This window comes from Mytilus galloprovincialis, chromosome 6 (assembly GCF_965363235.1).
Source record: "Mytilus galloprovincialis chromosome 6, xbMytGall1.hap1.1, whole genome shotgun sequence".
In the NCBI taxonomy this organism is placed as follows: Eukaryota; Metazoa; Mollusca; class Bivalvia; order Mytilida; family Mytilidae; genus Mytilus; species Mytilus galloprovincialis.
Genome location: NC_134843.1, coordinates 62,639,996 through 62,664,949, shown reverse-complemented (window position 1 = coordinate 62,664,949; position 24,954 = coordinate 62,639,996). Strand labels below are relative to the sequence as shown.

The following is a 24,954-nucleotide window of genomic DNA, read 5'->3' as shown; positions in this document are numbered from 1 at the left end:
TTGAATGTTAGTTTTAAATTGTTTTTTAAGTGTGCATTAAAAAACATCTTTAAACTATGCATTTATAAATAAGGGTTAATGCAAAATTCTTGGTTATGATACATTTACTATTTTTTCCCCTGTTGTTTCTAATTTCTATAATTAATTATTTCAGTTCATCGATTCCAAGTAACTATAAAATTCTTTTACTTAAAGGAATCATTTTATTTTTAGAGTAGAACAAAAGAGTGATAAAACAATAATATAAATTTACTATCTCGGTGCAAAAACCAAGCTGTAGTATACTTTTGATATGCAAGTTTTTCTTAAATTTCTTGAATAAATAGTTTTCAAATATTTTTATCATGTTCTGAATTTAATTTGCATATATTTTGCATGTTTTTGTATTTATTCAGAAAGGTTCCTAAATGGATCATCAATACACAAACGGACAGGATATGTGATATTTAACACTTATGGAATATATAAAACAAAATGAAATGTGGTACTGTCATGATTTTTAATCTTAAACTGTGACAGTGTAAAATTCATCATTGTCAAATTAAAAATTAACAAATGCTACTCCCCAGGCAAAGTTTACCTTATATTAATTAAGCTATAAATTTTAGTTTTCGTTGGCCATATGGCTCCAAAATATTTACGTATCTATACACCTGGCTTTCAACTGATTTTGAAAAAGGTACCACTTGAAAAGCACTTCAGACGCACGAAATTTTCAAATTGTTATTCTCATTATGGCGGTTATCATTTATAAAGAACTTAATTAAACTTTCATTGAGGAAACTGATTTTATTTAAAAGAACATATAAAATTCATTTGATGGTAACAATTAGTTGCCTCAAACGTGAACCCCAAATCCATAATCTAGGAAGTTTTATCAAGCACTAATTGTATAGCTTTATTGTTGATATTCACCCCATATGTACCTAGTGTTAGATTAGTTTTATTGATATTAAAGAAATGTATTGGTATTCCTAAACGGAAGATTTAATACACACAGACGTAGAAGAAGTATACTTAACAACACAATTATTTTCATTTACCTGTGTATGATATGACGCAGGTTTTTTCAAAAGTGATGATTTATTTTTGACCTTAATCATTTAACCCTTATAATTTTTATTAACTATTTATTTGCATTCAGATATCGGAGATCAAAATTCGTTCATTGTGTGTTAATTAGCGTTTTTTGATTGAGTTAAGCCTTCCAATTGATATTTTATAGTGTGTTTTTGTATGTTGTGATGTTATACTATTGTTTCAGAAAAAGGAGAAGGTTTGGTACCATTAAAACGTTTAATCCCGCTGCAAATGTGTGCACCTGTCCTAAGTCAGGAATATGATGTACAGTAGTTGTCGTCTGTTTATGTATTTATACGTGTTTCTCGTTTTTTGTATAGATTAGACCGTTGGTGTTTCCGTTTGAATGGTTTTACACTTGTCTAGTAATTTTTGGGGCCCTTTATAGCTTGCTGTTCGTTGTGAACGAAGGCTCCGTGTTGAAAGCCGAACCTTGACCTATAATTGTTTACTTTTATAAATTGTTACTTGGATGGATAGTTGTCTCATTTGGCACTCATACCACATCTTCCGATATCTATCCATATCGGAGAAGTAAGTTTTCCCATTTTTAGGAACGGAATTTATCATATAATGAATATGATAATGTTAATATCTTACTTGCTACAATTAACAAACAGCACCCGTTCACATTTCCAGTTGAATCGTCTTTTGCGCTGTATAGCCCAGCATCAATTTTATTCACATGGATAACTGTAATGTTTATGGCTTTCACATCCTTTGGTTTGTCTTCAAATATATATTTGCCGCCTTTAGAATTAAGTATGATAGTACCGCCGATATGAACGTTGTATATAATCGTCGAATTGAAGGGTGGATGGACATTAAAAAACTCGGTTAAACTGGTCGTCCATGATAAAGTAACATTTTGATTGATGTCAGCAGTAAACGTTTTATCTGTAAATATAATATATAAATAATTAAATCTCAAATAAACATTATCAGCGGATCTGGGAACATCTGGAACCTACCTATTAAACATTAATGTTACAAAAAATTATAAAACCTAGAGCCATGATGAAATTTATTTCTATAATCATCATTTTGAATAAAGTTGGATATTTACGCTGGTGATGTGTTTACCATCAAATCTTATATTTTGTATGTAGACGCTATAATCCGGAATAGTTAACCATTATATTATCGGTCACCTTTGATATTGATATGCTGTCGAGATATACAATCATGTAACAGGGGTTTTTCATTTTCATCACATTACGTTGCCTTTTTGTGTAGCCAAGTTGATTGATTAAAATGAGCTATTGCGACAAAACCCAGTTTTTATTTAATTTGATATCAAAGAAATAACATCTTCTTACAATGTACATGCATTAGTCACCCGCAATGCGAATCCGAACCCAGTAAAAGTGTAACGAAATAAATATGGCTGAAGCAGCAAATAAAGAATGAGATGACTATTCTGTTATCATAAGATTTAAGACAACCATAAGATGTCTCTTGCAAAAAGAGAAATGGGTAAAAAGTGAACTTAAATCTCATATGATTATCAAATGTAAATGAATGCATTGTATGTTAATCAGACACACCAATATTTGTTCTTATTGTTGTATCTGTACTCCCACTATCGAAAAGAGGCCGACACTCGTAGTCATAACATAATGAAAACAAAACGTATATAAGAGTAAAGGATTGCACGAATAACTATAGGCTCCAAAGAGCATGTGTCGGTCAGCTTGTTTTGTTGATCTTGTAATGCTGATTATTTAGTCAGTTTTTTTTTCTCTATCTTCTTTAGTTTTTGCTCAAAACACAAATGATGGTAACAAAATCCTTATTTAAGGGTCTGGGCAATCAATCCCATAAAGAATGACAGCCTACCACCTTTATCAGCAAAATGTGACTTATTATAAGATCGGACGATTTCCTCTTTATTTTCTTAATTGTAGATCTTGTCTTGTTGAATATTTTTATCTATTTAAGTGTTTACCTTTCTATTATAAATTTTAGGAAATAAGGCAAAAACGCAAAATTTTGTAAAAACCATCATTAAACTCTCATAAGCAGTAGCCTGACTATTTTGACAATCAAACTAATTTGTAGAACTTGTCTTGATGATAATTTTTGCAACTTAATGTTCGTCTGCATCCAGTACAGTTTTCATGATAATAGGCAAAAATGAAAAAATGGTAAAATTTGTCATTTAAGGGCAAACTCCTATAAGAAGTCGTCTGACAGTTTTTTTTTCCGATTTATCATATTTTATTGAAATCTTTACATTTGTTAGTTGGAAACATCAAGTACCGGTACCTTATCCCGGCCTTGATAACATTAGCAAATAAAATATTTATACAGCTGTAAGATTTTGTAAGTATTATACATACCTAAAAAAAATTATTAACCATGTCAGTATTATCAAAAAGAAGCTTACCAGGAAGATTATCAAACATATAATTAACTTATATAACAAATGCACAGGTTACGAAAAATATATAATTTGCAATTGTGTTGTTTTAGTAGTAAAGTATAAAGATATAATATGTTTTAAGTAATTTTGTACATTTTTTAATTCAGATAATAAAAAAAATTAGAAAAATAAGATAACATTTATTAAAAGATAAATAATCAGATGAATTTCAAAGAAATTAAAAATTGTTTTGTTTGTTTTGGTTATTTATTTGCACACTTGAAATATGTAGTTCTTTCTCATATAAGAGGAAATACATTAAGGACAATTCTATTTCTACTATTTTATGTACACATATATTATGTAAATAATAGCTGATCATTCGCTGAATAGATGGCAAAAGCATTTCAGCTCTTGTCAAACATATCTTCTCTTTTATTTTTAACAGCAATTAATTTTTCTGTGCTGTATAAAGATTTTATTTCACATTGAACTGCTTGCAATGTTAAAGCTTTCTTAAATTGGTTGCAGTTGAAAATATATAGACAATAACTGTTTAGTGTCTTTAAATATCAGCTGTATTTGTACGAGGCTAGGAAACAAGGTGTATGCGAGCTTTTAGCTTTAAGGGTCACCCGACCCAAACTTTAGACCCCCCCCCCCCCGAAAAAAAGTTCGTAACTTTACCCACCTGGGTCTTTGGGTCCAGGCAACCTTAGGAAATTGCCTATCGAGTTTCACTAGTGTGGACAAAAGCTTTTCCGTAGGGAATTTGCTATGAATTAAAGAAGGGGGTGGTGGGGTCACCCTACCCCAACTTTGGACCTCAATTTAAAAAGTTCCGTAATTTTACCCACTTAGGTCTTTGGGCCAAGGCAACCTTGGTCAAGAGCCTCAGACTTGTACCTAGGGAGCAAAAAAGCTTTGCCGTAAGGGAAATTTTATGAAGGAGGGAAGGGTGATGGTAGGGTCACCCTACTTAAATTTAGGACCTCAACTATAAAAGTTCCGTAACTTTACCCACCTGGGTCTTAGGGCCAAGGCAACCTAGAGCAAGTTCGTATCATCTGTTTCTAGTGGACAAATAAGTTTTGCCGAAGGGAAAATTTTACAAAGAAAAGGAGAGGGATGGTAGTGTCACCTTACCCTAACTTTGGACCTCAATTAGAAAAGTATTTGGGCCCAGGCAACCTTGGGCAAGTGCCTATTATTTCTACCTTGTGAGCAAAAGCTTTACCGTAGGGATTTTTTTTATGAATTAAAAAAAGGCGGAAGGAAGGGCCACCCTGCCCCAACTTTTGACCTCAATTATAAATAGTTTGTTACTTTACCCACCTGGGTCTTTGGGTCCAGGCAACTTGAGGCAAGTGCCTTTCAATTGTTCCTAGTGGGGACAAAAGTATTGCAGTTGTTTTTTTATGATTTAAAAAAAGAGAATATAAGGGTCACCGTGCCCCAACTTTTGAACTCAATTAAAAATGTTCCGTAGCATTACCCGCCTGGGTCTTTGGGTCCAGGCAACCTTAGGCAAGTGCCTATCATTTGTACCTTTTAGGCAAAAAGCTTTGCTGTATGGAAAATTTTATGAAGGAAAAAAGGGGGATGGTAGGGTCACCCTACACCAACTTTTGATTTCAATTTAAAATGTTCCGTAACTTAATCAACCTGTGTCTTTGGCCGCAGGCAGCCTTGGGCACCTGCCTATTATTTGTACCTAGTGGGCAAATAAACTTTGCCGTAGGGATAATCTTATGAAGAACAGGAGGGGTATGGTAGGGTCTTCCTACCCAAAACTTTGGACCTTAATTAAAAAAGTTCCGTAACTTTATCCACTTGGGTCTTGAGGCCCAGGTAATCTTGGGCAAGTGCTTCTCAGTTGTACCTAGTGGGCAAGCAAGCTTTTCCGGTAAAAAAATTATATTAAGGACAGAATGGGGATGGTAAGGTCACCCTTCCCTAACTTTGGACCTCAATTAAAAAAGTTCCGTAACTTAACCCATTTGGGTCTGTGGATTCAGGTAAACTTGAGCCAGTGGCTATAATTTGTACCTAGGGGGCAAACTAGCTTTGCCGTAGGGGATATTGTATGAAGCAAAGAAGGGGGATGGTAGAGTCACCTTACCCCAACTTTGGACCTCAATTATAAAAGTTCTGTAACTTAACCCACCTGGGTCTTTGAGCCCAGACAACCTTGGGCAAGTGCCTATCATTTTTTCCTAGGGGGCAAAAAAGCTTTGCCGTAGGAATAATCTTATGAAGAACAGGAGGGGGACGGTAGGCTCTTCCTACCCAAAACTTTGGACCTTAATAAAAAAAAGTTCCGTAACTTACACCACTTGGGTCTTGAGGCCCAGGTAACCTTGGGCTAGTGCCTCTCAGTTGTACCTAGTGGGCAAGCAAGCTTTTCCGGTGGGATTTTTTTTTATTAAGGACGGAATGGGGATGGTAAGGTCACTCTTCCCTAACTTTGGACCTCAATTAAAAAAGTTCCGTAAGTTAACCCATTTTGGTCTGTGGATTCAGGTAAACTGACAAGAAAATTAAATTGATGTTACTTCAGAAAGATATTTTATTATACATCAAAACTATGCTTTACACAGATATCAATCAAAAATGTGTTATATATATTTCTTTTACACATTTTACAAATATATATATTAAATGTAATATACAAATGTCCATCATATCTATAATACTAAAATGATGAGGTCCAATTTGTCAGCCGTCATGGGGTAAAAACGACAATTTAAAGAATTCAACTTTATGTATAGCTAATATAGGACAATGGTGTTGATTAAAAATTACACCACTTCAGACCCTTTTGTTTTCCCCATAATTACTATTGCCAATAATTAACAAGTTCCGGGTCGAATCCGATACCGATCCCAATAGTATATTCACATGTTACCTATACCTTATCTGTACGTTCCGCATCTGACAGGCGCACCACCAAACGGTGTATTTAGGATTTGCTATATACACGGGTCATAATCACATGGATGACATTACTAAATTTTATCATTGTCACATTGTTTCCTATTGTAGTATTTTAATCAGTATGACTTTAAAAGATGACAATACGAATACTAAAAATCTAGACTTAAGTAAGGCGTATAGGTACAGTTTCCAACTCGCAAAACAGAGAAACAAAGAATTCAACCTTATTTATAACTAAAATTGGACAATGCTGTTGATAAAAAATTACTCCATTCCAGGCCCTAATGTTTTTCAAATAATTAATATTACCAATAATTGATAAGTTCCAGGTCGACGGTTTCAAACAGAAAGATTTTGAAAGTAGTGAAAACTGTGCATCTTATAATCAGCATGACTTTATCAGATGACAATGATATCAATACTAAATATCCAGGCTAAAATAAGGCTTACATGCACATAGTTATATACTTTAATTCAGTCACGAACCAGCGATTTCACGGGCGAGTTCACGGGTGTGTTCTAGTATTGATTGAATATTTCAAAGGAATTTCTCCTGGACATGCACAATTGTTCTCATTTATAAATTTGTCTAGAAGGACTGCTTCAAACCTTGATCTTTTCCTCAATATTACCGCAGATTGACGACTTCACACGAAAATCTATGATAAACGGGACGATTTCAACTTCCCAATTATCAATTTCCTATTTCTCAGCAGTAACATACCTTCTGCCCCTTCGTATGGTGTTTACATATCACAATTGATACGTTATTCTCGTGCTTGTTCACACTATACGGACTTTATATACAGGAGTGTGCTCCTTACGCAGAAACTGCTCCAACAAAGTTATGAGGAGGAAAGATTAAAATTGACACTCCGTAAATTTTATGGACACCATCACGAATTGGTGGATCCATACGATGTGTCTTTGACCAAACTAAGGACATTTTTACTACATGGTAGATTGTGGTTTGGCATTACGTCGTCTAATCTTTTAATTACCAAACGTGACTTATTACCGATTGTGACTGTTTAGCTGAGTGTGAATTCGCATTACTATAAGACGTTTTACGGTACTTATCTATCCCAAAGTCATGCATTTAGTTTAAATGTTTAATGTTATATTTGTAATTCTCATCGGATTTTGTCAAATGTGTTCACGTCTTTTCTATTATATTCATGTGTAAAGAAAATTAATCACCGCCTTCATTAATTAGATTTCATTTTGTTCAACGTAATCTGTACGATGGTTTACGTTTGAAGTTAGATTCAAAACAAACCGGACATATAATATAGTTAATTGCTACCTTAGTTTGCTATTAAAAAGTATTGAAATGTGCATTGATATTAAATGTAATATCAGTATTTAGTTCAAATATAATCTTAAATCAATCCTTATTCTATCTTATTCATTCAAATGTGACGTCATTTTTCATTTTTTGATGATCTGTTTTACAAATTCTAATGTGACGTAATTTTTTGTCATTTTTTACAATTTCAAATATGACGTTACTTGGCGTTGAGATTTAAACTTATTCGGATGTGCTGCATTTCGTCGGGTTATGTAGTGTATTTCGGTTGTTTCCTGTAATTAGTTAATACTTCAGTTTTTTCATATATCTTTTGTATAGTCATTTTATAAAATTTACTGTTTGCAAAAGTATAAATTATTCTAAATAATAGGGATGTTCTGGTACCTAACAGAAAACCCTGGTCGTTTTTGGCACAACTTTTTTGAACTGTTGGTCCTCGATGCTGTTCAACTTTGTACTTGTTTCGGCTTTCAAACTTTTGTATCTGGGCGTCACTAGTATTTAAGTCTTGTGTGGACAAAATGCACTTCTGGCGTATTAAAATTTTAAACTTGTTGCCTTTTGTTAGCTATTATTCGTGTGTTTCTTTGTCAATTATGTTCTCCTATTTATTTATATTGTAGTCCTGTAATGTTCTGTTGTCATTTTCATGTTATATTTCACATGGCCATAACAGAGGGAGGTTTGGCATGCCACAAGACCAGGTTCAACCCACCATTTTTTCCTTTAAAAATGTCCTTTACCAAGTCAGGAATATGGTCATTGTTATATTATAGTTCGTTTATGTGTGTGTTACATTTTAACGTTGTGTTTCCGTTGTGTCGTTTGTTTTCTCTTATTTTTGAGTGTGAATTCACATTACTATAGGTTGCATTTCTGTAAATATTGACAATGCAATTTCCCATAGGAACTCCTTTTACGGCTAAAACTGTACCACTTTTACTATGAAGTTTTGAAAAAAATCTTATCCTAGAATTGAAAGTTCATTTGCACCACAATTTTTTTCAAAGGTCAAAATATAGGACTGTGCGGCATATTTTCAACGTTTATATGCCCCGAACTTCTCAGAGTTGAAACTTACACTTATTTTCTTAACTACCCCTACCTCGAATGAAAGGTTACCACAGATTTCAATGTAAACAATATGCACGTGTTTATTTACTGGTAACATTCCCCAGTTCTGTCTCTGCGATATGGAACACAGAGAGCATAACTGGGAACCAGTATGTAAACAAAATTAATTTTCTATGAATATTCTATTTCTCCCCAAAAGAGGCGTGTTGTCAGAAACAGCTGTATTTACAAAGTGCAACCTATACAGACATTTATTCAAATAGAAAACTCTCTAAAATCAGTTTTTCTCACATTATGACTCATTTATCAGAATTATAGTCTTAAAGAAATCACTGTGTATACTCTAAGTTTTTCTATACTATACATTTTATACCCCCTTCCCTGTTGCAATTTTTTAAAGAATTTGAAAACAAGACTTTAATTATTGCCAGCTTACCCTATTTACATATTTTCTGATAAAAAATGCCTAGAACCTGTTAAAAACTGTTTTGATAACATATTGAAAGCATATCAGAATATTATAAATGTAATGTTTAGCAGTCAATCATCACAACATTCAAGATTATATAAAGTATCCAATCCAGCCTCTGTCTCCAGTCCACATCTTACTGTATGCCTATTTGTCAATTAAAGAACACATTTTCTGCCTCAAATGGTCAATTTAGAATGCTTGTCACAACAGTATCATCTGTAACCATATATCTGACACAATTTAGCTACTATATATACTAGAAGTGTTCAAACAAAGCCATATTTGCAATAGTTGTATGTATGCAGATACCAGTTGTTGCGAAAGTACGCAATTATAAAGACATTGGACTTTTATCATGTTTATTTTGACATTGTGTATATGAAATTACATTTTTATTTTAATTATAGTAAATGAATCATACTAGAACATTCTAGATGGATAGTGAAAGTACTTGTGTATATTTATGTTCAAGAAAGTGTTGGCAAATTCCGGAATTTACCCTGTTACTAAAAATAGATTATTTATCATTTCTCTAGTTAATTATAGTTTGTTCTAGATTTGGAATGTTCTTATGATTTTAGTATATAAGTTAAGGGTTTTTATGGATAATTATCATTGTTAAAATAGTAGTAATAGAAGTAAAGAAGTAATATCAGTTGAACTAGAAAGAAAAGACGGATTATTCCAATGTGGTATTTATCAACTTTTACAAACTGTACATACTGTAAATAACTGTTAGTTATTGGATTAAAGATATAAAAGGATTCCGTGTTAGACTGATTTCGCCACATTGTATGGTGCCGGAACCCGGGAGTTACAGAAAAAGAAATTTATAAAGAACACGGAAAAGAAGTAACCACAGAAAAGATGGCAGTCTCATATTTGAAAGGACTCTGTACAAGGTACAATAATTTGTTAGCTAAAGAATTAGATAAAAGTGGAGATATAATAGCACAAGGGATTCAAGATGAAAGTGTGACAACACAATTAAGGCAAGTTTTATCAGCAGAGAGACGATTAAAGGATTTTGCAGCAAAACTTGAAGATAGTATGAAAGAAATTTCACTCATATTAGAGGAAAAAGAAGATAAAGAAGGTGAAATTGTAAAATTTACAAAGGCAAGTGAAATATATTTTAAATTGCTTGACGGTGTAACACAGCGCTTAGACGAATTAAAAATATTCGAGGAAGAAATTCAGGATAAAATTACAGATACTACGAAAACAGAATCGGCCACGGACCACAAGGTGGAGCATTTATTACAATTACAGACACAAATGCAAGAACAGATATTACAGTTTCAACAGTTACAACTCCAAGAATTACAGAGGAAAAGTCAACCTTCAACAGTAAGTGCAGTTAAACTTCCTAAATTAGACCTAGTTTCGTACAATGGAGATAAGTTAAAATGGACAGAATTTTGGGATTCATTTGAAGCAGCAGTGCACACAAATCAGAGCTTGACAAAAATAGAGAAATTAAATTACTTGAAAAGCAAACTTTTTGGAACAGCTAATTCTGCTATATCTGGCTTAACGCTCTCCCATGAAAATTACGATGTAGCAATTTCAATACTAAAGGAAAGATTTGGAAATGTTCAATCTGTTGTCAACAAGCACTATTCAGATTTAATAAACCTTCAGTCAGCTTCAAATCAAACTACACATTTACGTAGACTTTATGATGACTTGGAACGACACTTACGTAGTTTGGACGCAATGCATCAAGATGTAACCCAAGATGTATTCATCTCGATGATAACATCTAAGCTACCAAAGGAAGTCCTTATTCAACTTGAAATACAGAAAGGTAACAATGAAAGATGGACAGTAGGGAAGTTAAGACAGTTTTTCAATACTTACATAACTGCTAGGGAAGCTGCAGAAAGTCAGTCTAAGGAAACACATACTGGTCCCAGTTCTGAAGAAAAACAGCAGTCTAAAATCCAGTCAAACAGCAGTAATTTTCAACCAAGAAAACACTTATCTGCAGAAGCTCTGATGACAATAAAGCCATTTGGAAAAAACTTAGGCAGTGGAAATTCAATGGTTTGCCGATATTGTGATGGACACCATTGGAGTGATGAGTGCAGAAAGTTCAGTACAATTGAAGACAGGAAGCAGAAAATCAAGGGTAGTTGTTATACATGCTTGAAACCAGGACATGTTATTAGAGACTGTAAATTTGAAAAAGTATGCTATCATTGCAAACAGAAAAAGGGTCACCATAGAAGTCTATGCCCAAAGAAAATTCCCTCTCAACAGAAAGAAGTTTCACATCTAGCTGATGAAATGTGTGAAATAGCTTCAAGTGAAGAGAACGTACCAGAGAACAGCTTGTTGTCCTCCGGAGATATAGTTTTGATGCAGACAGCTCAAACAACTGTGTCAAATACAGAAGTTAATGAAACAGAAGTAGTAAGACTATTAATGGACTCCGGATCTCAGCGAACATATATAACAGAAAATTTGGCCAAGAGATTAAACTTGAAGAAGAAAGCTACGGAGGAGATAACTCTTGTAACATTTGGTGCAGATAAGCCAAAAACATTAAGAACGCAAAAGGTGTCATTAAAGATCAGACTAAAAGATGGAGTTTGTATGCTTATTGATGCTAATGTTGTTCCTAAGATAACAGGATCAATACTAAGAAGACCTTTACAAATGGATGTATGTGAAAATGTGAAATACTTATGTAACACTCTGCAACTTGCTGACACACTGCCCAGTTGCTTAGAAAGTTCAACAATAGAGATTCTTATCGGAAATGATTATTATTTGGATATCATATTGCCACAGAAAATAGAAATTCAACAAGGGCTTTATCTACTTGGCTCTAAGCTAGGATGGATCCTTACAGGAAGGTCACAATTAAGTGATGAAGAAAGAGAGAACAAAATGACCATGACAGTAAATGGCTTATTATCTATAACAGAATGCTGTCTTCACTCTACAATTGACACATGTCTACAAATCAAGCCTTCCATTGAAGATTTCTGGAAATTGGAAACTATTGGAATACAAGATTGTCCATATACATCAGACGACGAAAATACTTTGAGTAACTTTGTCACCTCACTCAAAATGGAAAATGGAAGATATCAAGTAGCCTGGCCATGGAAAGAAAAATTACCGGAACTTCCTGAAAATAGGGAACTTGCATACGGAAGATTAAGTCACTTTTTCAGAAAATGAAGAACAATGCTGACCTATTAAACAAGTATGATGAGATTATTCAAGACCAGTGCAAAAAAGGCATCATAGAAAAGGTGTCAAACCAATGTAGTAAGGATACCGGAATCAAGCATTACATACCACATCATGCAGTAGTTGACCCATCCAAACCTACAACTAAAGTAAGGATAGTTTATGATGCGTCTGCCAAATCAAAACAAGAGAATAAAAGTTTGAATGATTGCCTGCACAGAGGACCTGTAATGTTACAAGATTTATGTGGACTCTTGTTGCGTTTTCGAATGAACAAAATTGCAGTAGTTGCTGATATTGAAAAGGCATTTCTCCAAATTGAACTACAAAAAATGACAGAGATGCAACTAGATTTTTTTGGCTAAGAAACATTAATCATCCAACTGTAGAAAACAATGTACAAGTTTACAGATTTTGCAGAGTGCCATTTGGAGTTATATCAAGTCCTTTCCTACTTGCAGCAACTTTGGACTACCACCTTGACACATACAAAAATGCAACAGCAGCAAATATTAGAGAAAACATTTATGTGGATAATGTAATTACTGGAGTAGATTCGACAGAGAATGCAGTTACATTATATAAAGAGGCAAAACAAATATTCAGGGAGGAATCAATGAACTTAAGAGAATGGGCATCAAATTCACAGAAATTTTTAGAATGCATTCCCAAGGAAGATCAGGCGAATAGAGAAAAATTAAAGGTTCTTGGATTAACTTGGACAATAAAAGATGATACATTAACAGTGAACAGTGCAAGAAATGATACATTAACAGTATACAGTGCAACAAATGATAACATGTCTCCAATCACCAAAAGAGAAGTATTACAGAGAGTGGCTTCTGTGTTTGATCCACTTAGATTTTTTACACCTGTGACTTTAAGAACCAAGCTTTTCCTCCAAATGTTGTGGAACAAGAAAATGGAATGGGATGAACAACTGACAGAGGAAGATATTCAGCAATGGAAAGAAATCTCTTTTGATTTAAATGAAATTCAGGAATATCATATTCCTAAAGCTATTGGGCTACCAGGTACAGTTACGTTCAGATTACTATGCTTTTGCGATGCTTCAACCAAAGCCTATGCTTCTGCTGTTTATCTACATCAACTCAGGGAAGACAACTTATGTAAAAATGATTTACTGTTTTCCAAGACACGCTTGGTACCAAATAAGAAAATAACTTTACCACGACTTGAGTTATTAGCAGTTGTCATTGGTGTCCGTTGCATTGACTTTGTTAAGAAGCAATTAAAACTTCCTATCTGTGAGACGATTTTGTGGACAGATTCTCAATGTGTTTTACACTGGATAGGATCGAAAAAACCTCTAGCAACATTTGTTGATAATAGAATAAAGGAGATTAGGCAGCAACAAGACATTCAATTTCAGTACGTCTATACGAAGGAAAATCCAGCTGATATTGCAAGCAGAGGCACAACAGTATCACTGTTAAAGAAAAACAGCCAATGGTGGCATGGTCCCTCTTGGTTAACTAAACACAGAACTGAGTGGCCTAGTTGGGATCCTCACAATATAAGTGTTGACAATCAAAATTCGATTGAATCAGAATACAAGGTATCTAAAGTATTACATGAAGCAAAATTGCTTGCTGGAGAGGGTCCTGACGGAGAAACAAACAGTGTTGAAAATTCGAAATCTAGTGTTGGGTATCTGTTAGACATTGATTGTAGCAGATTTTCCTCATTTATCCGCTTGATCAGAGTATCAGCTTGGGTATTGAGATTTGTTAAACAATTAAATAAAGAGACGATATCTGGTCCTCTAACAGATGCAGAGCTAGAACACGCAAAGTTATTGTGGATAAAATCTGTTCAAAAACAATGTTTTGGTGAAGTGATGATAGCAATTAAAGAAAATAAAAGACACAACTTAGTAAGTCAGTTAGGGCTCATTTTAGACCAGGAAAATGTGATCAGGTGTGTTGGTAGATTAGGAGCTGCTCAACTGTCAGAAGGGGCAAAAACACCAATATTACTTCCAAAGAAAAACAAAGTTACTGAACTGTTAATTGAAAGCATGCACAGAAAAAACTTTCATGTTGGTGTCTCACAAACTTTATCAGCGATGCGTCAAACGTATTGGATACCACAAGGACGTTCAGAAGTAAAAAGAGTTTTGAGAAGATGTACAATCTGCAAACGGTGTGAAGGCGGACCATATAAAATGCCATTAATGCCTCCACTACCAAAGAAACGAGTGAACGAGTCAGCCCCATTTACATATATAGGAGTAGACTATTTTGGACCAATTTTTGTGAAATCAGACACTGGAAGCAAAAAAGTATGGGTTTGCTTATATACATGTCTAGTGGTTCGAGCCATACATATGGAATTAATGCAAGACATGTCAGCAGAGGAATTCTTACTAGGCTTTCGAAGGTTCATTGCTCGCTGGGGTAACTCAAAACAAATAATTTCAGATAACGGATCCCAGTTCAAGTTAGCTAGCAAAACCTTAGAAGCATGGAATGGTGTAACAGTCGATTCAGATGTGCAAACATACATGGCAAATGAAGGAATTCAGTGGCAATTCATTGTTGAGTTGGCACCTTGGATGGGTGGATTTTATGAAAGATTAATTGGTATTGTGAAACGATGTTTACGGAAAACAATTGGAAAGTTATGTCTAACAAATGAACAATTTAGAACTCTCTTAGCTGAATCTGAAGCAGTGGTGAATTCTAGACCACTTGTTTATATAGGAGATGACATAAATTCCAATATTATTCTTACACCAGCACACTTTCTTACTCTGAATGCTAAAACAGGATTTCCAGATCATAACGAAGAAGATTCTACAGATCCAGAATATTTACCGCAAACCAGTAGTGCTAAAAAATTGATATTGACATGGAACAAAGGACAGAAACATCTAAATATGTTTTGGAAAACATGGAGAGATGAGTATCTCCTTAGTCTACGTGAAAGAACTGCCAACAAACTAAGGAGTGGAAGAATTCAGAGCAAAACTCCAGCTAAGGTTGGTGACATAGTGTTAATTAAGGAAAACCTTCCACGAGGAAGTTGGAAAATTGGCCGTATATGTCAATTAGTAGTTAGTCGAGATGGTCAAATAAGATTTGGAAAAGTTATGCTACCTAATAAAAAGAGATTAAACAGAGCTCTGAATATGCTTTATCCTATAGAATGTGAAGAGTTAGATGAGGACTTAAAAACCCAGATACGGAAAAGGATACTGAGTTGATAAATGACAATACTAGTACTACACGAGAGAGAACACAAAGACAAGCAGCCCGAACAGCAATGAAGAAGATACAAGAACAGTTGGAATCATGATAGACTTTCTTTGGCCTCTGGAGTGTTGCGAAAGTACGCAATTATAAAGACATTGGACTTTTATCATGTTTATTTTGACATTGTGTATATGAAATTACATTTTTATTTTAATTATAGTAAATGAATCATACTAGAATATTCTAGATGGATAGTGAGAGTACTTGTGTATATTTATGTTCAAGAAAGTGTTGGCAAATTCCGGAATTTACCCTGTTACTAAAAATAGATTATTTATCATTTCTCTAGTTAATTATAGTTTGTTCTAGATTTGGAATGTTCTTATGATTTTAGTATATAAGTTAAGGGTATTTATGGATAATTATCATTGTTAAAATAGTAGTAATAGAAGTAAAGAAGTAATATCAGTTGAACTAGAAAGAAAAGACGGATTATTCCAATGTGGTATTTATCAACTTTTACAAACTGTACATACTGTAAATAACTGTTAGTTATTGGATTAAAGATATAAAAGGATTCCGTGTTAGACTGATTTCGCCACACCAGTCTGAGATATAAATTCACTTAAAATGTTGTAGAGATGACTGCTAACATCTGAATTTTGCATAACTTCCAAACATAGTTATTGTTTCTATATCAAGAACTTAAAAATCAGAAAATCATAGCATTTACAAGTTAAATTATTTGTTTTATGACCCAGGGGGTAGGCAATTTTCTATGTTTTTTGCCCCTGGGGCCTCAAATTTCCTAACTCATTATGCTGTTTCTAGCAATTTGAAATATTTAGTACATATTCAGGATAATACACACTATTGTAAGTTTTCTTGAGATATTTTTGTTTTTCTAGCTTGTATTTGTTATGCCGTGGTGACAAAAAAGAAGAATTAGGTGTTGCGGCTTAATTTGGGTTATCGAAAGGACACAAATACTCCATAAATAATATTCAGGAAGGATCTATGAGTTTCAATGACTGCGAAGAGTAAATATAAGCACTTTTTAACAATTTAACTTACAAATATGCAAATGTTATGAATTAATTTTGTATCCAGGACTTTAAGTAAACTATGCATACTGTAATCTGTGAATTTATGCTGAGTCATCATATCTAAGGCCCAGGATTCTATCAATCTTCATTAAATATTTATAAAACTTCATATTTGAGTTAATTTCTTTAAAATCTGTGAAATAAAGCAAATTTGGTTAAATCCTGAATGTTCCCCTTTTTCACCCTATATAGGTTGCATTTCTGTAAATATTGACAATGCAATTTCCCATAGGAACTCCTTTTACGGCTAAAACTGTACCACTTTTACTATGAAGTTTTGAAAAAAATCTTATCCTAGAATTGAAAGTTCATTTGCACCACAATTTTTTTCAAAGGTCAAAATATAGGGCTGTGCGGCATATTTTCAACGTTTATATGCCCCGAACTTCTCAGAGTTGAAACTTACACTTATTTTCTTAACTACCCCTACCTCGAATGAAAGGTTACCACAGATTTCAATGTAAACAATATGCACGTGTTTATTTACTGGTAACATTCCCCAGTTCTGTCTCTGCGATATGGAACACAGAGAGCATAACTGGGAACCAGTATGTAAACAAAATTAATTTTCTATGAATATTCTATTTCTCCCCAAAAGAGGCGTGTTGTCAGAAACAGCTGTATTTACAAAGTGCAACCTATAAGACGTGTCACGGTACTTATCTATCCCAAATTCATGTATTTGGTTTTAATGTTATATTTGTTATTCTCATAGGATTTTGTCTAAAGCTTAGTCCGTTTATGTGTGTGTTACATTTTAATGTTGTGTCGTTGTTCTCTTATATTTAATGCGCTTCCCTCAGTTTTAGTTTGTTACCCCGATTTTGTTTTTTGTCCATGGATTTATGAGTTTTGAACAGCGGTATACTACTGTTGCCTTGATTTAAAAACATCAGCAAAGAATATTTATTTATTTCTTACTAAAAAATATTTACAAAAATGTTTTTAAATTAGTAATCAAATAGTTATCAAAGGTACCAGGATTATAACTTAATACGCCAGACGCGCGTTTCGTCAACATAAGACTCATCAGTGACGCTCAGATCAAAACAGTTAAAAAGCCAAACAAATACAAAGTGGAAGAGCATTGAGTACCCAAAATTCCAAAAAGTTATGCCAAATACGGCTAAGGTAATCTACTCCTTGGGGTAAGAAAACCCTTAGTTTTTCGAAAAAATCAAAGTTTTGTAAACAGGAAACTTATAAAAATGACCATATAATTGATATTCATGTCAACACCGAAGTGCTGACTACTGGGCTGGTGATACCCTCGGGGACGACTTTGGGATAAAATATTATTGTTAAAATATCATTCATGCATAATTTCTGATGTTAAAAAATGTCTAAAAAATATTCATTTGTAAATATTTTTGACAAACATACCTCAATGCTCTTCAATTTTGTACTTGTTTTGCTTTCTAAATATTTTGATATGATCGTCACTGATGAGTCTTATGTAGACGAAACGCGCGCCTGGCGTACTAAATTATAATCCTGGTACCTTTGATAACTATTTACACCACTGGGTCGATGCCATTGCTGGTGGACGTATCGTCCCCGAGGGTATCACCAGCCCAGTAGTCAACACTTCGGTGTTGACATGAATATCAATAATGTGGTCATTTTTATAAATTTCCCGTTAACAAAAGTTTGAATTTTTCGAAAAACTAAGGATTTCTTATTCCAGGCATAGATTACCTTAGCCGTATTTGGCACAATTTTTGGAATTTTGGATCCTCAATGCTCTTCAACTTTGTACTTGTTTGGCTTTATAAATATTTTGATATGATCGTCACTGATGAGTCTTATGTGTACGAAACGCGCGTCTGGCGTACTTAATTATAATCGTGGTACCTTTGATAACTATTTACACCACTGGGTCGATGCCATTGCTGGTGGACGTATCGTCCCCGAGGGTATCACCAGCCCAGTAGTCAACACTTCGGTGTTGACATGAATATCAATAATGTGGTCATTTTTATAAATTTCCCGTTAACAAAAGTTTGAATTTTTCGAAAAACTAAGGATTTCTTATTCCAGGCATAGATTACCTTAGCCGTATTTGGCACAATTTTTTGGAATTTTGGATCCTCAATGCTCTTCAACTTTGTACTTGTTTGGCTTTATAAATATTTTGATATGATCGTCACTGATGAGTCTTATGTGTACGAAACGCGCGTCTGGCGTACTTAATTATAATCGTGGTACCTTTGATAACTATATATATAACCAGTCAATAATAATATGAAAATATTATGTGTTAGCTGGGTTCCGCGGGTTGGAACCGTTTTAAAAGATCAATATACTGATTGGAACCCCACCCCCTTTCTGGTTAGTTGAGAACTCCCAGCTGGATCAGCCCGGCCCTCTCCCCAAAAGAGAGAGTTACAAAATATTAAATCTATATCTTTGTATGCTGAGTGTGCCTGGTAGTCGGGTTACTATTGCAGACACACTTATTCCTTTGTAGATCCGAATATGAATGTTTATTTATTCTCTAGAAGAGGGGGTCTTTTTTTACTATAAAACCGTAAGATAAAAAATATGGTTATGATTACCTTTATTTAAATGATACAGGTAAGTACTTTGGGTTATAATATTGCCTCTATCTTTAGTCTCTTCTACCAACATGACCAAATCCAACGCTTGCCAAAAAATGTCGCCCGTCTCATACCCTTCCATATTGACAACTGCATACAAGGAGCATGACGTTTTTTTTTTGTTTGTAATATGAATACGCGATACGGTCAACTTTGACCTGATGATCCGTATTAACCCTTGAGGATTTAATTGGAATATGCAAAACAACCTTGACATTCGTAAAATATACTCACTTGTCAAAGTTTGAACGAAGATAACCAAAAAAGGTTACTAGTGGGGTTTCATGTAATACAAAAATCTTATAAATCATGGTTTGATATTGTCAATAAAATATATGCTATCAGGTTTTTCTTTCATTTAATAATCAATGATTACAATATAGACTTTAGAAGTGTGTGTAAGTTAGTTATACACATCGGGATATGGCGTGTCTGGATAAGAAACACCTACGGCCTCCGGGCGACGGGGTGACTTATCCAGACACACCTTTCCCTCGGAGTATAATTATTACGTATTGCCGCAATAACGTGCGTAACGTCTTACCTTTATAAGTCAAAGTTTTATCATTACCTACGGACAATGTCCCGTATCGTTTTTAATCCTATTGATTTGTAATCACTAGTAAACCAAATGATGACACGGGAATTAACAACTTTCAGTAATTTCCCAAGAACTATTTTAATCAATTAAAAAAAATTAATTCTCGCTGATATTCTACAGATTTTATAATTCATTTATTCAAAATACTTTTTGATTTCTTTCAGAAGCACGTTTTATGATACCATTTTATTTCAGGTCAACACTTTACAAAAATTGCGCTACATAACTCGAAATACATATCCCACAAAATACACGTTTCCGGGATAATTCTTCGTTGAACTCCTAACTTTTTCGTTTGCTGTGACCGACGAAACTCACAAAACATATTATACCATGAATAAAAACGAATTCACAGTATGTAAAATTTGAGAAAATAAACTCACCAGTCATCCAAAATGTTTTTGTGGTAATATCAGAATTTCCTAGCCAGCGTGTGCTAAGATATAGTATGCTGACATTATATTCCATACACATCTTTAGATCGACTTTATCAAATGTAGATTTCGGAAATTTTACGTCTTTAAATTTATCTCTTTTGTTTTGTGAATCGTAAACATAAACTCGAGACCAAGTTACATCTTGGTTAGAAGGAATTATCCACGAGATTTTAGCTGTATTACCGACCACATCTATTCGGATATCTTTAGGTGGATCTGGCTTACCTGAAAAAAAAAAAGAGAGTTATGAAACTGTACAACTAGTTGAGGGAAGCATTCGTGCAGATGAGACATTTTGAATACCAGCAACAAATATGATGTTGACGAAAAAATAGCAATATGCGCTTCCGAAGAAATATTCACAAGTTACCCTTATCTGTGTACGTCAATTTACAAGGGATGTTGTATGCTCGACATGATACAGAGAAGCTCATTCTACTTAATCTCGACGCCTTTTTTAAACGATCAGCTTTAGTTTTTTAAAATGATTAACCGGTTTCTTATTTGTGAAATCAATTCATCTTGAAACCTTTTCTTTTTTTTTTTGGTTTCCTAATTATATCGACTATTTCCCTTTTCAATTTTATTTCAATTTTCAATTTTATGCCGAGATTCGCGTTATGTACATGCATAAAAGTTTTTTGCAAATTCAAGGATCTAGCAATGATCAATCAAAGTTGAAGAGAGTTGTAAATATGTAAACGTATACTTTGTGTCCTTTTAAAATCACGTGTAGCACGTTTTGCATCTGATAAACTAGGTTCATGCAAAATACAAATGGTTTGAAATCTTTATCAGATCAAATAGAGAACGAACTAAGTATTTATTCAAAAATGTTTGTTGTATTGTACGCAGACGACACCGTACTTATGTCAGAAACACAAGCAGATCTACAAAAACAATTAGACGCTTTAAAAGAATGTTGTGATACATGGAAATTAAAAGTCAATGTCCCTAAAAAAAAAAAAAAAATTTTCTAACGGTAGACCACTACAAAATGTTAGTTTTAAATATGCTGATATTGTGTGAGTTATTGTTGAAGAACTTACATATCTTGGTGTATTATTTTCTAGAAAAGGAAGTTTCACAAAAGCAATACAGGCACAGGCTGATAAATCAACAAGGGCTATGTACGATATTCTAAAAAAGGGGGGATTACATAATTTGAATATTAAATGTCAACTAGAATTATTTGACAAAGTAGTTAAGCCTATATTATTATACGGGTGTGAAGTCTGTGGAATAAGTAACACCTCTGTTATAGAACGTCTTCATTTAAAATTTTGTAAATTACTGCTTAATCTTTAAAAATACACGCATGATTATGTGATATATAGAGAACTTGGCCGATTCCCACTGGATATTTTTTATTAAAATACGTACTATTACTTATTGGGAAAAGATTGTTACTTGGGTAATAAGAAACTTCCTGTTATTCTATACAATCTTGTTACTGGTAGTTATAATGGAAATATAGCTTGGTGTAAGAATGTAAAATCTGTGCTTGATAATTGTGGGCTATCAAATATATGGAACTCTAAATATTTTATAAGTAAAAACTGGTTGTATGATACTGTTAAATTAAGATTAACTGACCAGTTCAGACAGACATGGTATGCTAATGTACAGAATTCTCCAAAAGCTCTAAATTATAAATTATTCAAAAACAGTATAAATTTCGAAACCTACTTTGATAATTTAGATGACAAAAATATTGGTTCTTTTTGTAGATTTAGAACGTTGAACACAAAAATTCCTATCGAAATTGGTAGATGGCAAAACATCATAGAGAAAATCGTATTTGAACTTTGTGCAATTCCAGTGACATTGGCGACGTTTTCCATTATATTTTAGAATGCTTGGCAATAGACGATAGTAGACAACTGCTACTAAAGCATAATTTTATAAACAGACCAAATATTTTAAAATTTCAAGGTCTAAAGAATAATAGCAACCCGTCTGAACTAAACAATCTGTGCAAGTTTATCAGAATTATTATTAAATGCCTAGAATCTCCTGGGTAATCATTGTATGTCTCTATTTATGTCTTTCCACTTTTCGTGAAAAGACCTTTTGTTTTTCTTCTGATTATTATTATTTTTTTCTTCTGCCGTCTGAGATACTTTTTTGTCTTACAACATATCGAATGGATTTTTGGCCAATGATGTTGTACAGTAATGGGGTTCTCAAAACTCACCCTGTGTGACCGATCACTTCTTTTTATAGGAGTTATCTCCCCGCGTTCCCTTTTCTTGTTATCGCTATATCTCTAAAACCGTAAAATATTTTAGCAAACTGTTTTCACCAAATTGTTTGTCTACTCTTAAAAATGATTTGGTTAATTTTGACTAGAGTGATCAAAAGTCATCTAATGGGAGTTATTTCCCTTTGAAAATTTAAGATAGGCGATTTGTTGGATAAATTCATACGTTATAAGTCGTAGAGGCCTACAGTCCTTTGATATGAAGTCATTGGTCCATTTGAAGGAAATTGAGGTCAAGGTCAAAGGTAAAGGTCATGTAATAGATTTAGAATTTTGCTTGTTTTCGTTATTCCAAAGAACTGTGACAGTAAATAATATGATGTGTGTGCAAACTAACTTTTTACAAAAAGGCGCAACTACAACCTTTTTAAGTCGAAAAATTTTGGTTAACCCTTATAGGAGTGTTCTCCCTTTTTGTATTTGAAATCAGTATTTCTCCACAACCTTACAAGTGATTGACCTGGGGTCTATTGATTTGAGATCACTGACCTATGACCTCAAAATTTGAGGTTCTAGATTTTGACCTTTGCTAAAAATTCTTTCTGGTTCATTATAAATCAATAAAGTCTTCTGGATAAACCTATTAATCTTATTTTTTTTATATCAGTTTGATTTACCACATAACATCAAAACGGAGTGACATTTTCTAACATCGTTTTTTAAATTTCGTTCTTATTATCGAGGTGGAAAGACCTTCAATTGTTACAACTCTGAAAAATTGGTTTTTAATTTACATTTGTATTTAAAATTTATACTATGTTAATTTATTTGTATATGTCTCTATACCATTGTACTTTGGTTTATGAGAATAAAGAGATATATATTTCTACTGCAAACGCACGAAAATTGCTTCAGTTTTGCAACGGGTTTATTTAAATTTTAAATCTTATTAATTTGCATGTCCTCTTGCACGGATCATTTAATTATTTTGGCAAAACAATAATACTTGCATTACATTAAGCCTTGATGATCTAAACATATGCATTAATAGTCTATAAATATTGAACGAAAAATGCCATTGTTCCTCTATCGTTCTCTGAAATAATCTTGAAATACATATACATGTTATATTACTTACAATACGATATATGCATTTTATATTGTCATGATTTATGCATAAAAACGTATTTTAGAATAAAGCTTTGAAAAAATCCATGTAACGTCCGATAGTCATCATTTTTGCTTATTTACTCACCAGAAGCCAGCAGAATAGAAAGAAAATGAACGCTTAAATGTAGGAAAATGTGAATTAACTCCATTATGGTTTTAATAAACACTAACTGTCGTCCTCAGATTACATGGAAATGTGTACGAAGTCGGACATCGCCACTTGTGACGACAGATAAAGTAATCAAACTTATATCTCACATTTATGAAATCGCTTTTCCGATTTTAAAACAGATGCTGAATCGTCTATTGGGTAAGAAATACTTCCGTCTTCATTTAAATACCAAGAAGGAAGCGTGTAGAAATGATGAATTTTTTCAAAGTTTGTGTTTGACCAGAAATACTTGTTCCTTTTTTATGTTTATTTTTTCAATTTTTAACTTATGATTTTTTTTTATATAAGATACATTTAAATTGAAAGAAATACACAAACATTATATTTATGGTGGACAGTTATATGGCAAATAAACTCATTATATTTACCAGGATTGAAGTTTTGTATTTGCACCAGACGCGCGTTTCGTCTACAAAAGACTCGCCAGTGACGCCCGAATTAAAAAAATTTAAAAGGCCAAATAAAGTAAGAAGTTGAATGGTTTTAGGACCCAACATTTCTAATAAGTTTGCCAAATCCAGCTACATGTAAGGTAATCTATTCCTGAGGTAGAAAAGCATTCATTTTTCAAAGTTTTGTAGACAGTTTATTTACAGTTATGACCATATCAATGATAATTCATGTTAACACAGAATGGCTGAACGGACACGAATGTCATTCAATGAATCTGGCGCCTATACAATAAACAAAAGTCACATGCAATTACAATATCGTGTGAAATTAGAACATAAGAAAGAAATTCGTAACAGTATAGGTACAACCATGCATTTAATGACGCGCTAAAATCTCCCATTGACTGGGAAAGATTATGTGAACGTTCGTCTGTAACGCCCACTGCTCGCGAATTATTATAGACATTTAAACTGTGGGGTCACCAAAGGTTCTCAACGCTTAAACGAAATAATTCGAAAAACTAATCAGAAATAACCTTTGTGTTTTGATTTATATTGAATACTAAAACGTTCTTCACTTGTGTTTTGTTGTGTTTTGACAATCAACT

The 24,954-nt window shown here is 33.5% G+C and overlaps 1 protein-coding gene across 1 annotated transcript in view; it reads right to left on the bottom strand.

Annotated features, from left to right (window-relative positions):
• Positions 1–23,991, bottom strand: part of LOC143080060 (nephrin-like) — a 50,222-nt gene extending 26,231 nt beyond the window's left edge. Inside the window, exons 1-3 of the mRNA XM_076255718.1 lie at positions 23,868–23,991; positions 20,356–20,634; positions 1,681–1,977 (exon numbers count right to left, since the gene is read on the bottom strand). Of these exons, the coding sequence (XP_076111833.1) occupies positions 1,681–1,977; positions 20,356–20,634; positions 23,868–23,931 (640 nt within the window). The 5' untranslated portion in view covers positions 23,932–23,991. The remainder of the gene's footprint in view (positions 1–1,680; positions 1,978–20,355; positions 20,635–23,867) is intronic.
• Between the last annotated feature and the right edge of the window lie 963 nt (positions 23,992–24,954).